Source organism: Artemia sp. Qi Xiang Cuo, chromosome 3 (assembly GCF_049724085.1).
Source record: "Artemia sp. Qi Xiang Cuo chromosome 3, ASM4972408v1, whole genome shotgun sequence".
In the NCBI taxonomy this organism is placed as follows: Eukaryota; Metazoa; Arthropoda; class Branchiopoda; order Anostraca; family Artemiidae; genus Artemia; species Artemia sp. Qi Xiang Cuo.
The window spans coordinates 29377972-29390872 of record NC_142796.1 but is presented as its reverse complement, the minus strand read 5'-3'; the positions used below and the strand labels follow the sequence as shown (position 1 = coordinate 29390872).

Sequence of the window (12901 nt, the reverse complement as noted above, 5' to 3'; positions counted from 1 at the left end):
CCATTCAAAATTTTGAGATTGCCAATTTTTTCAGCTTAGTTGAAAGGTCCAGTAAGCGTTAATCACAAATTAGCTATCTCAAAATTTTTAAAGGGTGAACGCATAAATTTCAGAAAGGGTTCATTGGATCGGAAAGCGAAAGGTCTAGTGCCCTTTTTAATAGTCGACAGAAACTGGAGGGCAACCAGCCCCCCCCCCCCTTCGCGTATCATTCCCCCAAACACATCTAATCAAAATTTTGAGACAGGCATTTTGTTAAGCATAATTGAAAGGTTCAATAATTATGTCTTTAGGAATGAACCTCTCCTCATGGCACTCAGGGCAAGGGCTATCAGTTATATTAGTTGCCCATTGTTAGCAAGGTTCTTATGGAAAGGGTGGTCGTAAAAACTTCAGATGTGGCTCGTTCAATTGAAAATCAGAAGTCCTAGTGTCCTTTTTAAGAGTCAAAAGTGATAGAATGGCGACAAGCCTCACCCCACGTTATTCCATATATGAAAGGGGCTGTCCCCTCCTCAACGCCACGCTCTTTAGGCTCAATTTTTTGTTTGTTTCAAAAAGTAGAGTGGTGAGAAAGAGTTAAACCTTAGCGTAAAGAGTAAGGCGCAGATGAGGGGACAGCCCCATTCATATACAGAATAATTTCTGTTCTTTTTAAGTTTTAATGTCGCTCCTTACTTTCAGTTAAAAGAAAACTTTTTTTTATTTAATTTCTGAACGTCTTTGAATTAATGCAGGTTTCGATTTTGGCTCACCATACATGAATATTTAAAACGAAACTTGCATATCAGTTTTACTTTTTTTAACTAATAATAACCTAAGTTTGATTTTTGTTCCAGTTATTTAAGAAAAACTCATGAATCACAAAGACTGTTTGATTAAAATAATAACCTCTTTTAAAAGTAAAAAGAAACTTTAGCGCAAGAGCGAGCTATTGAGGAGAGGCAACCCCCCTTATATACGTAATATTTTCTGTTCGTTTTAAGTTTTAATGTTGTTTCTCACTTTCAGCTGAAAACTTTTTTTATTTTAATTTCTGATTATTTTTTAAATAATGCTGGAAAATCTACCACCCCCTTCATGATAATTCTCTCCCCCCATGAAAAATTCCTCCATGGAAAGATCCCCCACGTAATCCCCTTCCTCCGTAATCCCCCCCCCCACCAGAAAAGAATCCCGCCTGAAAACGTCTATATACTTCCCCATAGCAAATACTATATGTAACTATGGACAAAGTTCATAACTTGCAGCCCTTCCCCCGGGGACTGTGGGGGATTAAGCCATCCTCAATGACATAATTATTAGATTTTTCTACTTTGCCGAACTAAATGGCTGTCTCAAAATTTTGATACGGTGACTTTGATGAAAAATGAGCGTAGGAGGGGGCCTAGTTGCCCTCCAATTTTTTGGTCACTTAAAAAGGGCACTAGAACTTTTAATTCATGTTTGAATGAGCCCTCCCGAGACATTCTAGGGCCATTGGGTAGATACGATCACCCCTGGGAAAAAACAAATAAACACGCATCCCTTCTTTCTTCTTTCTTCTGGCGATCTTTCTTCTGGCAAAAAATACAAAATTTCACATTTTTGCAGGGAGCTTGAAACCTCTGCAGTAGGGTTATCTGATACTCTGAATCTGATGATGTAATTTTCAATAAGGTTCTATGACTATTAGGGGGTGTTTCCCCCTTTTTTCAAAAATAAGGACAATTTTCTCAGACTCATAGATTTTGATGGGTAAAACTAAACTTAATGAAACTTGTATATTTGGAATCAGCATAAAGAGCCAATTTTTTTTATATACCTATTGGTATCAAAATCTGATTTTCAAAGTTTCGGTTACTATTGAGCCGGGTCGCTCCTTACTTACAGTTTGCTACCACGAATTGTTTGATTACCACACAAAATCCAAACAGACATCATTGAAATATTGATCGTTTTTTTGCGTTGCCAAAAGTATTGTATTCATAAAACTTTACAGATTCATGAAATGTAATTAGACGAATAAAAAAGGTTTTTCAACTAAAGCAAGGAGCAAGTTTAAAACTTAAAACAAATATAAATCACTCTGTATATTCTAATTACTCTATATATTCTACTCTGTATAAATTACTCTGTTTATAAGGGGAACTCCCCATTCTCAACGCCCTGCTCATTAAACAAAAGTTTTTTAGTGTTTTGAAAAATCTTATTGTTCCAATTGCAAAATTTCTTTAAAAATTTGAAAAAAAGCCAAAGTTGATAGTAAAGAGTAATGAGCAAAGGAATAGAGAGTCCCCTTGATATAAAGAATAATCTGTTCAAATAGGTTTCAAATTGGTTCAATGCTTTCACTTGAAAAGCTCTTTTTTATTTAATTTCTGATTGTTTTCCAAATCCTACCCAGGCATAACCAAAATATTATTTGAGGTACCGGGTATCTTAAATCTCTGTTTAATTGCTTTTAAATTATGCAAGTCAAAAATTGTACGTTGATTAGTACCATCCTACGTTTAAATTTACAATATCAATTTTGATTAAAATTTGAATATACTTAAAAATTGGCGATGAATAGTAATTCTGATAAAAAGTTCTTGTTAATATTATTACTAAAGAATTTCGGTTGAATGAAAAGGAGTATTATTCTTTATATGGATTGAAATTCTGTGTGACATTTGGTCTTCTACATAACTGAAGCCATCACAACCTCTAATATAGGATTTTCTTATCGATAAATACATGACATACACTTGTTAAAATACATTACAGTGCTTTATATAAATAGAAAAAAAAACATTTAAAATTTCTGAGAACTAAGTTCCTAGCAGTATTTGCGAACCCAAATAAATTTCCTGGCGGGGCTAACGATGACCTGCCTTGCATTTTCCACCTCTGCGCTGGTAGATATGGGAATTTAACATTTTAGCTGAATAGGGAAAAAATTAAATTAATTCCTACTTCCCCCTACCTCTTTCAATATTTATTTGAAGCCTCATGAAGAGTAAGCAGTTTTTCCATTAAAATGTACTTTTTTTTAGGAATTTACCCTACCCCTACCTAAACAGTGACTCACACCCCTCATTATAGCTGATACGCAATTACAGATCACCAAACGTAGCCTATTTTCATTACAAATAAAGCGAATCAACTTGGTTGAATTAAGTACTACCACCCTGTGGCATTACTTCTTTTGCAACTGAGAAGCCTGAAATATAGTTATTGATACTTGTAAATCAATTAGCTTCTCAAAATTTTAAATTGATTGCAAATTCGTCCTCTTCGGAGTAAAGTCGTGGTTTTGTGCCCTAAAATAGCAAGAAAACAAGATCTTCCCCTGGTCCAATCTGTATGGTCACTTCAAAAAGAGCTTTAACTTCACGTCTGACTAAGCTCCCTCCCAAATTTCTTTGACTCTCGATTTGATGCACTCACCACTGTGAAAAACAAAAGACCTGCACCACCATCTATTATGTTTCCTCGGAAAAAAAAGCTTGAAATTACGCATATTGAAAATAGGAGCTTGAAACTTCTGTGGTAGGGTTATCTGATATGATGGATCTAATAAGAGGATTTTCAATAAGATCGCTTGCTTTTTGGGGGGTATTTCCACTTTTTCAAAAATCAGGAATATTTTCTCAGATTTTTGGTTTTGGGTGGTTAACAATAAACTGAAAGAATTTTATATATTTAGAGGCAGCATAAAAAAGCCAATACTGCCTGTGTAATAATTGTCCTGAGATTTCTAGATTTGGTGAACATTCGTCCAAGTCACTTTTTACTTCCAGTTTTTTTATCACAAACTATTTGATAAGTTTCTCTTGAGGTGATTTTTTTTTTTTTTTTTGAACATGTTGATTTTATTTAATTGAATAGGAAAATAAAGAGAAAGAGGGTTAATTTGGCAGCTGGCAGTTTGGCAGTTTAATTGGCAGTTTAAATTGTGTAGTTAATTTGGCAGTTTAAATTGTTTTTCTTTCGCTATTCCATTTTTTTCAGTGTCTGAATATATAAGGGATTTAAGCTCGAGGGAGGGAGAATTGTTCCGCTATGAAACGTATATGTTATGAAACGTTATGAAAATATATCTCTTTCATAACGAGATATATTTTACATAGCCATTATAAAATCAAAACATGGTATCTATGCAGGCAGGATGATTTTTTAGTATCTCTACTCCTTTGTAAACTATTCTAAGGCGTAAAAAATTGCATAAAGACAAGCCTACATTTGTTATAATCTACAGAAGTAATAAATCTTTCTGTAATTTTGGTTTGAGTTTGATTTTATTTTAAGATTAAATGCATAATAATTAAATATATTTTTGATTAAATAAATTGATCCCTTTGCCAGGAATCCTTCTCGTTTAAAATTTACTGTATTCTGTCCCATTTTGTATATTATTTAATTTCTCTTTTATTTGAGAGCTTTTTCCTAAAAGTATTTAAAAATATACTTATCCCTAAAAAAAAAAATTCCTGAAATATTCTCTGTCACCCAACCACCAGGATATTATGGTGTTTCCCCCCCCCTCCCCCTGGAAAATCTTCTGTCGGCACCCTCGAGCGTAATCTAGCAATTTCATCAGATTCCAGTTGGCTACCACCATAACACCAAGATGAAAGCCAAGAAACCATTTGTTTTTCGTTAAAAAAAGACAAATTTACACCTGTAATGTGTAAAATTTCGGTATTTCATAATTCCTAATGGCAACGGCGAAATGAGAGAGACAGGGACTCATTTAAAGCAACCTACTATTGGGGCTTACCTAGTCGGGGAACTTCACTATTTTGCTTTGGGAGATATCAATTTAAATTTTTTTTTCTTTTCTATTATATTACATGGGTGGCACATAAAAACTCAAAATCTACTATTTTTTTAAATAGAAAAAGAAAAAAAAAGGTTTTGAGACCTTTTCTCAGCATCAGTTCTCAAGATCAAGCCAGTTTTGAGGCATTAATTATGAAGGAGAAAAAGCACTTTGTGTAGATATCACTACACTTCTAAGAACATGATGTTTCTCAAGTATTTTTTTGTTTCTAAGGCCAAGAGAGTTAATTACTATGTGAGTAGCTAGTTCGGTCTTTTCGCAGCAGATATTCTGAAACCTAAGCAATTAGGGATAAAAATCACTTTTATTCACGCGCATCATCTATTTGCTAAAACAGAATATTTTTCTTTTATTAAAACTGCACAAAAAATATATGATTATGCTTAATTTGACAGACCATAGCGGTTAAAGAAACGACTAAAACCAAGCAAAAAAAGTGTTATGTAAATGGATTGAATTAGTGGCTAGATGGGCAGAGTCTTTCTTTTTCAAAAATTCATGTGGTTCAGAAACGTAACGAGGAAACAGTGGCTTATGAATTAATTTTGTTAAATTGAACTGATGAAATCCTGCACGCAAAGCAAGGGGCTATCCCTAAATTTGACCTAGGAATTGAAGGTGGCATAATAAATTTCTTAATGGCTTTCGCTGAATTTTATACATTTCTCAGTCAAAATTATCCGAATCTGTTGATAAAAAAAAGAAGAAAATTCGACAGTTATAGGCTACCGACGGACATTTGAAATACGCCTTAATTTTTAAATAATTTACTAATTACAATCAGAAATATCAAAGTTATTACATGAAAACTGGTTTTTGGAGACTGAATTTCAGCCAGTTTTCAATTAAGTTTATCCAGTTCTGTCGGGAGAAAAAGGAGTTAATTAGAAAAAATACACAAATGTGCGTTTTAAAGACGTCGTTAGCTTCAGCTGTAATGCAACTAATTTTAAATAATCTCAGGTTTTTTATTCATTAACGCAATTAACTTTGTCTAATCTAAGTTCGTTGTGCAGTAGAACATAAATATGTTTCTTTGAAATATGTTATGTGAAACAAACAAAAAACTCAAGGTCTTTCGAATTTACAGACGAAAAATTAAAGTTTTACTCCACAAAAATCAACAAAATCTTACCTTTTCCGTTTCCTCAAATATTCTTCTAGGGATAAGAAATTAAAGAGCTTGGAAATACTCTCAAATCCTGGTATAATTTTCCCAGATTTTCTAGTCATCTGAGGTGTCCTTTGACGGGATTTTGAAATTGATCTAAAAGAAGAAAACATAATTGGTTTATTGAATAGCCAGTCCGTAATAGCAATGTTAGAAACAGCACTATAGTAAATGAGTGAGATGAGCAAATTCGTAAAAACAGAAAAAGCCTAAATTCATATAAACATGATAGAAAATTTGGCAAAAACACACATAAATTATAATCTCTACTTGGCCGTCCTCGGTGCAAATAGAATAATACTTGAAGTTACCTTCACTTGGGAAGATGACTCTTCATTTCAAGTTTTCTTTTTTCAAAGTTCGACTTTTTATTAAGTTTTGTAAAATTCTGTTTAAATTTTAAGTTTCTTTATGAGGAGGACGCTGAGTAGAGATCTCGGTCAAAATATTTGCATTCTGCTCTTTTTTTCACTGGCTGCAAATGTCCCTGTTTTTTCTACATTTTTCATAATATCCTTGAAGCAAGGGCACTCACAGATATTGTTACCAGGGGGAGGGGTGTAAATCCTTAAACAAAATTTATACCAGAAAAATCCACACGATAAAAAAAGATAAGTAAAAAGTAAGTTCAATTAATAGAAACTAGAAATTTAGAAGAGGGGATGACACATCAACATACAACATATATGTTGTATATGTAATATGTATGTAAGATATGAGATGTAATCAAAAAGTGACGAGACCGGTAAGATTAATCGTAAATCGGTTGAACTTGCACGTGCTATATTAATCTAATTTTATGTGTTGGTAAAATATATATTATCTGACATAGATCGGGTTAAAATTGTCTCAGTCGGCTTCTAGGTGCAATTAAGTAAAGTATGTTTTTACTTCCTGTCGGATTTCACTATGATCGAAAATATACAACAGCGAGTGTGCACCAGATTTCGTCATAAACTAGGAAAAAAAAGCTACTGAAACCTACCAAATGTTATTGCTAGCTTACGGAGATCAAACCATGTCCCATGTTCACGTTTTTGAATGATTTAAACGATTTAAACATGAAGGACGACCGTCAACAAGCCAAAATGAAGAAATGATCCAAAAATACGAACAGCAATACGAGGTAATCGTCGTTTGACAGTCATGAAACTTAGTAATGAGTTCCAAATCTCATCTGGATTAGTTCACGACTGATTTAGACATGAGAAGATTTGCAGCCAAATTTGTTCCAAAGCTGCACTCAGGTGAGCAAAAAGAAGACCGAAAAGAGATCGCGACTGATTTGCGAGAGTGTTCCGAATCTTAAGATTTTGTTTTTTAATCAATCATAACTGGTGACAAGTCTTGGTAATATGGCTACGATCCAGAAACAAAGATTCAATCTTGGCATTGAAAGACACCTGATTAACCACGACGCAAAAAAGGTCGTCAAGTTCGGAGTCAAGTGAAACTGATTTTTTCGACTACCAAGGTGTTGTTCATCGCGAGTATGCTCGAAAAGGGCAGACCATAACAAAGAATTCCTACATTGATGTTCTTCACCGTTTACGAGACGCTGTACAAAAAAAAAGACCCAAGTTTAAGGAGTCTGATAGTTGGAAATTGCATCACGATACTGCACCAGCCCATGTTGTGCAAGAGTTTAAGGACAAATATGATATCCCAGTTGTTTTTCATCCCCCCTATTCACCAGACCTAGCTCCAAGTTATTTTTTTATTCCCAAAGATAAAAATGACGCTTAAGGGTAAACGTTTTCAAGATGTAGATGAAATAAAACAAAATGGGACGGAGCAGCTGCGAAGATTTTCTAAAAATGACTTCCAGAGGTGTATTCAAAAATGACAGGAACGTTGGAGTATAATATATTACTGTAACATATCTACAGTAGATACAGTTTAATAACATATCTAATTTTGGGCTGAATCCAAAAATGTCAGCTGTTCGCCAATTCCAAATATATAAAGTTACTCAGCACAATTTATAATAAAAAAAACTTTTTCGCATGCTGAATATTGGTCTGCTTTGTACAGGACCGATCTCCTGATTCAATACCTTCAGTCAGGAGTGCAATGCGTGGTTGGGGACTAATCATCTGACGCTTTCCGTGTTTTCCCTAGATTTCTCCAGGTACACATTTAGGGCTAGGTCGACTAAGCTGACAGTCACAAAATTGACCCTCGTTACAAATCAAATAACCAACGATGTTGGAGCTCGAACTCCAGTTCTTTGGATTTCAAGTCCAGTGCGCTAACCACTCAGCTAGGACGGCAATGGGGTGTTTGGTAAGATAACCTATCTACGTTTATGCCGAATCCAAATATATAAGTTATTCGCTAATTCAATAAAATTTGCAAAATTAAAGAAAAAGGAGACACCCTTCCTCCGCCCTGAAAAATGGGGAAAAATTAGGACCATAAAGAGGAGAATTCAAGCCCCAGTAAATATAAATATAAATGCTGGGTTTTTCTTAAGAAGAATGGTAATGCACATCTCTTTGTTTTTTCCTTTCTGTAGTGTTTCTTTTTTCACCAGTGGTGATCATATTAAACCTATAATCTTAAAACATCGAGAGACAAAGCAAAGTCCAGCAGATATTGAAAATTCTAGTGCCTTCTAAGGTAAACAGAAAGAGATCAAAACACAGCAAGTGTCAAATTCTTGCCATTTGCGCAGCAAAAATTGTGGCCCAAGAACGATAAACACTATCGAGCAAAACTCTTAGATAGCCAATCAGCTGGACCTATTGAAGGTGTATTTATCTGACATCCAGGTGAAAGTAACGATACTGCCATATGGTGGTACATTCGTTCTTAAACGTATGTGCGGTACGTACGAAATTTAGGCTATTGTTAAACGTGTATACAGTATTACTAAAGGTTGTACAGTACTGCACAATTCTACACAGTATTTTAGAGTCAGAAGATTATGATCAAAGTTGAGCTTTAGCATTAATAATAGAAGCACCACAGTGAAGTTTCAGGAGAATGGAGGGGGGGCTCTCATTTTAGGGTAATCCTATTTTACTTTTTTAAGACAAGATATCTAGATGTCCGCTTCTACTATTTAAATATTTTTATACAAAAGTTAGTAAATAGAATAGCCCTTGAATTAATATTAAAAATCAACAGAACTTTGCCAAACAAAGATGAAGTGTGAAGTTAAAATTTAAAATGAATTATAAATTACCCTAATTATGGATGGATCCACCATTCCTCTTAACTCCTTCTTTATGCTAAATTTGGATATTTTTAACCCAGTGCTTAAAGGGTTATTTGTTTATTAAAAGATCACTGTGATAAAAATTTTAATTTTTTTTTATACCATTTTCAAGAAAGGAAGTGCTCGTTTAGGTTTAACTAAACAAAAAACATGCAATGGATCAATATTGAATGACAACCAGTAAATATAGCAACTGGCAACTGGCTACATTTGTTGAATTTTAAATTGCAAGTGTTAGCAAAAAGAGTAAGCGTTGAGGGGGGGGGCAGCCGACTCCATTATAGATTTTTTTTTTATTATTCCTATAAAATTGATTTCCGAGAGTTTTTATGTCACCCTTTACTTTATTTTTCTGTACTTTTATTTTTTATTATTCCCATAAAATTGGAGGTGAATGGAGCTCGTCCGGAATGATGCAGACCATGTCTGCTGACCACGTACCTCTGGATACGGGGTTTCCCCTAACTAGACACTCCGATCAGGGTGACCTCAGCCTCATGAGGCGGTTGGAGTCAACCCCAGAATTCTCAGTATCCAGGTAAATCCTGGCTATAATCAGAATTTAGGCCGAGGGTCGGTTGTGCTTGCAACCTTCCACCCGTAACCCATTTCAACGATTAGCTTAGCAACTGCCTCGGATGACCAACCTTCTTTTATCCTATCACGACCCTTGCTTGCCCCTGTACTGAGAAATGACCAGCGTTTGAATCTTATTGACCAAGGTGGCCTCCATATTGCCACCTGGAATGTATTGACATTAAATTTTCCCGGAGCTAAGACGCTTCTGGCGATGGAACTGAAGCGATTCCGCATCTCTTTTGCTGGAATAACAGAAACCCACCTAGTCGGGAATGGAAATGATCCCATAGGTGAGGGATACCACCTTTTCTGGTCTCGCCAGACAACCACCAGAAGAAATGGAGTCGGACTAGTTCTTGATGACAAATCCAAGAAGCGTCTACTGTCATTCACTCCCGTCTCGGATAGAATCGCTAATGCTCGACTCAATCACGAGCAAGGAAAAATGACGGTCCTTGTTTGTTATGCCCCAACAAACGAAGCTGACATCGAAACAAAGGACACTTTCTACTCTGCCTTGACGAATGAATTATCTAAGATATTCCCGCACGATATTGTCATTCTCCTGGCTGACCTTAATGCAATTGTGAGCGACAACCACGACTTATGGCGACAAGTCATTGGACCAGTTACTCCGAATTCCCTAAATGACAATGGTCTAAGGCTTCTACAACCTTGCAGCATGCACAACCTTGTGATTACGAATACCATGTTTGCAAGGAAGGACATTCACAAATATACATGGTACAGCAATGACGGCCATACAAAAAAAAATGATTGACTACATCATCGTGTCACAGAGATGGAGGTCTTCGATCAGTAACTGCAGGACGTATAAGGCAGCTGAGATTGGCAACACTGACCATCGCCTCGTCGTCGCTAACATGCGACTAAGGCTCAAAGCCCATCGCTCAGAACCAGAACCAGCCAAGATCGATGTCTCTCGCCTCTGCGATCAGAACATACGGTTGAAATATGCCACTGATGTATTAAACCGCTTTGACACGCTCCCGGCATTTGAAAGTTGTGAAAACGCCTGTCTCTCATTAAAAGAGAATATACTGAAGTCAGTGACAACAAATGTTTGAGGGAAAAAGCGTGCTAATAAAGTGTGGATTCAGTCAAATCCGCTTGATGTCATAGAGCAGAGCCGCAAGGCGAGGTTACTCGGTGACATGCTAACCTATAGAAGCCTTAATGGGGTCCGCAACAAACTGATACAGGGAGACAAGAAACTGTTTGTGGAAAGGAAGGCACATGAGCTAGAGGGTACAGCCAAGAAAGGTGACGTTGGCAGTCTCTATAAGCACCTCCGTGATCTAACAGGAGACATAGCCCCCCCGGTTGCATGTGTTGTCTCTGTGGATGGTCAGCCGCTCAGTGACGAAGCTGCCCAGGTCAGTCGATGGAAAGACCACTTCCCGGGCCTCCTCAACGCCGAAGCTGTAACGCAGATTGACCAGGAACTCATTAACCTTGCCACCAAGCCTCCTGCACTTCTAAAAATTGACAAAAACAATCCTTTCGGTTAACTAGAAGTCTACACAGCAGTAAAACGTTTGTGAAACATCGAAGCAGCAGGTATGTGTGGTCTATTTGCTTAGTTTCTGAAGTATGCTGAACCAGTGATGCTACTTTGGCTCCATATGCTGTTTTCTGTGGTTTTGTGCACAGAATGGATCCTGATGGATTGGTGAGCTGGTATAATCCTACCCTTATGGAAGAGAAAGGGGAGCAAGAGCATCTGTTCGAACTACATAGGCATAAAGCTACTTTCAGTGCCTGGAAAGCTCTTTGATATGACCCTGCTGGATAGATTCACGATTATCCTCAGAAGAAAGATAAGAGTCCAGGAGGCGGGGCTTATGTCCGGGAGATCCACTGTCGAATGAATCTTTAGCATGCGCCAGTTAATTGAGAAGACAAAGAAATTCAGGAGGAAAGCATATGTAGCCTTTGTGGACTTCAAGGCTGCGTTTGACTCGGTGGATTGTAACTCGTTCTGGCTGATACTTCGATCAACTGGTCTACCAGACAAATACTGCAAGTTGTTTGAAAAGCTTTACGAAGAGACCATGGGTTGCGTTCAAGTCAACGGCAAACGGAGCACGACATTTGGCATCAAAACCGGTGTACGACAAGGGTGTGCCGCCTCCCCGAAACTGTTCAATTGCGTGATAGACCATGTCATAACACGAACAACAAATCGCCTGCCCTTTGGTCTGCAGTTTCGTGATCGCGTTCTGAAGGACGCTGACGTCGCAGATGATCTTGGTCTCGTTGCTGACTCGATCGACCAGTTGACTGACGCTCTGGAAGTCCTACAGGAAGAGGCAGCAAAAGTGAGGCTGAAAATAAACTGGCTTAAGACGAAGATAATGGCAATTGAGCCCCCAAGCCCAGTCTCGCCTCCTGAGAACATAATTGTTTACGGAGCTCCTGTTGAAGTTGTAAAGAACTTCACTTATCTTGACTCCGTGCTGTCTAAGAAATTCTTTATAGAGGAAGGGCTGAGAAATCGAATTTCTAAAGCCTCATCTATCGTCGAAAGGGCTCAACAATTTCTGGAGAATGCTGGGTATACGTATCTAGGCGCAAGAATATGCGAATTTATAATGCAGCCGTAGGCTCGGTCCTCCTCTATGCAGCGGAGACCTGGCCTCTCAAATCAACAATCCTCAGCATGATAGACGTCTGCCAGACGAAACAGCTCTGTCGGATTCAGGGACTTCGATGGGACGATTTTGTAAGCAACTCAAGGTTGTTAGCACTTACCTCGCAAGTGCCATTCTCCATCCAAATAGCGCACCGTACTCTCAGAGGGTTTGGACACCTCCTGCGTATGCCGACGACAAGCCCAGCCCGAATAGTCTACGATTTTTACGCTAAAGCTAATGGCTGGTCTTGCCCGAGGGGCAGACCTCAGACAAGGTGGAAGGATAGCCTCAACAAATTCCTTGAGATAGCTAATATCGCTGTCGAAGAGGCCCCACTAATAGCAGTAGACCGGTTAGCCTGGAAGAGCAGAGTTGCGACGCTCTCTACACCACCCCCAACGTGGCAGGAGCCTTAAGTCAAGAAAGTCAAGCCATAAAATTGATTTCCGAGAGTTTTAATGTCA

The 12901-nt window shown here is 37.4% G+C and overlaps 1 protein-coding gene across 1 annotated transcript in view; it reads right to left on the bottom strand.

Annotated features, from left to right (window-relative positions):
- The window catches only part of LOC148953974 (uncharacterized), a 259497-nt gene that overhangs the window by 197982 nt on the left and 48614 nt on the right, over positions 1–12901 (bottom strand). Inside the window, exon 4 of the mRNA XM_089086057.1 lies at positions 5943–6074. Within this exon, the coding sequence (XP_088942183.1) occupies positions 5943–6074 (132 nt within the window). The remainder of the gene's footprint in view (positions 1–5942; positions 6075–12901) is intronic.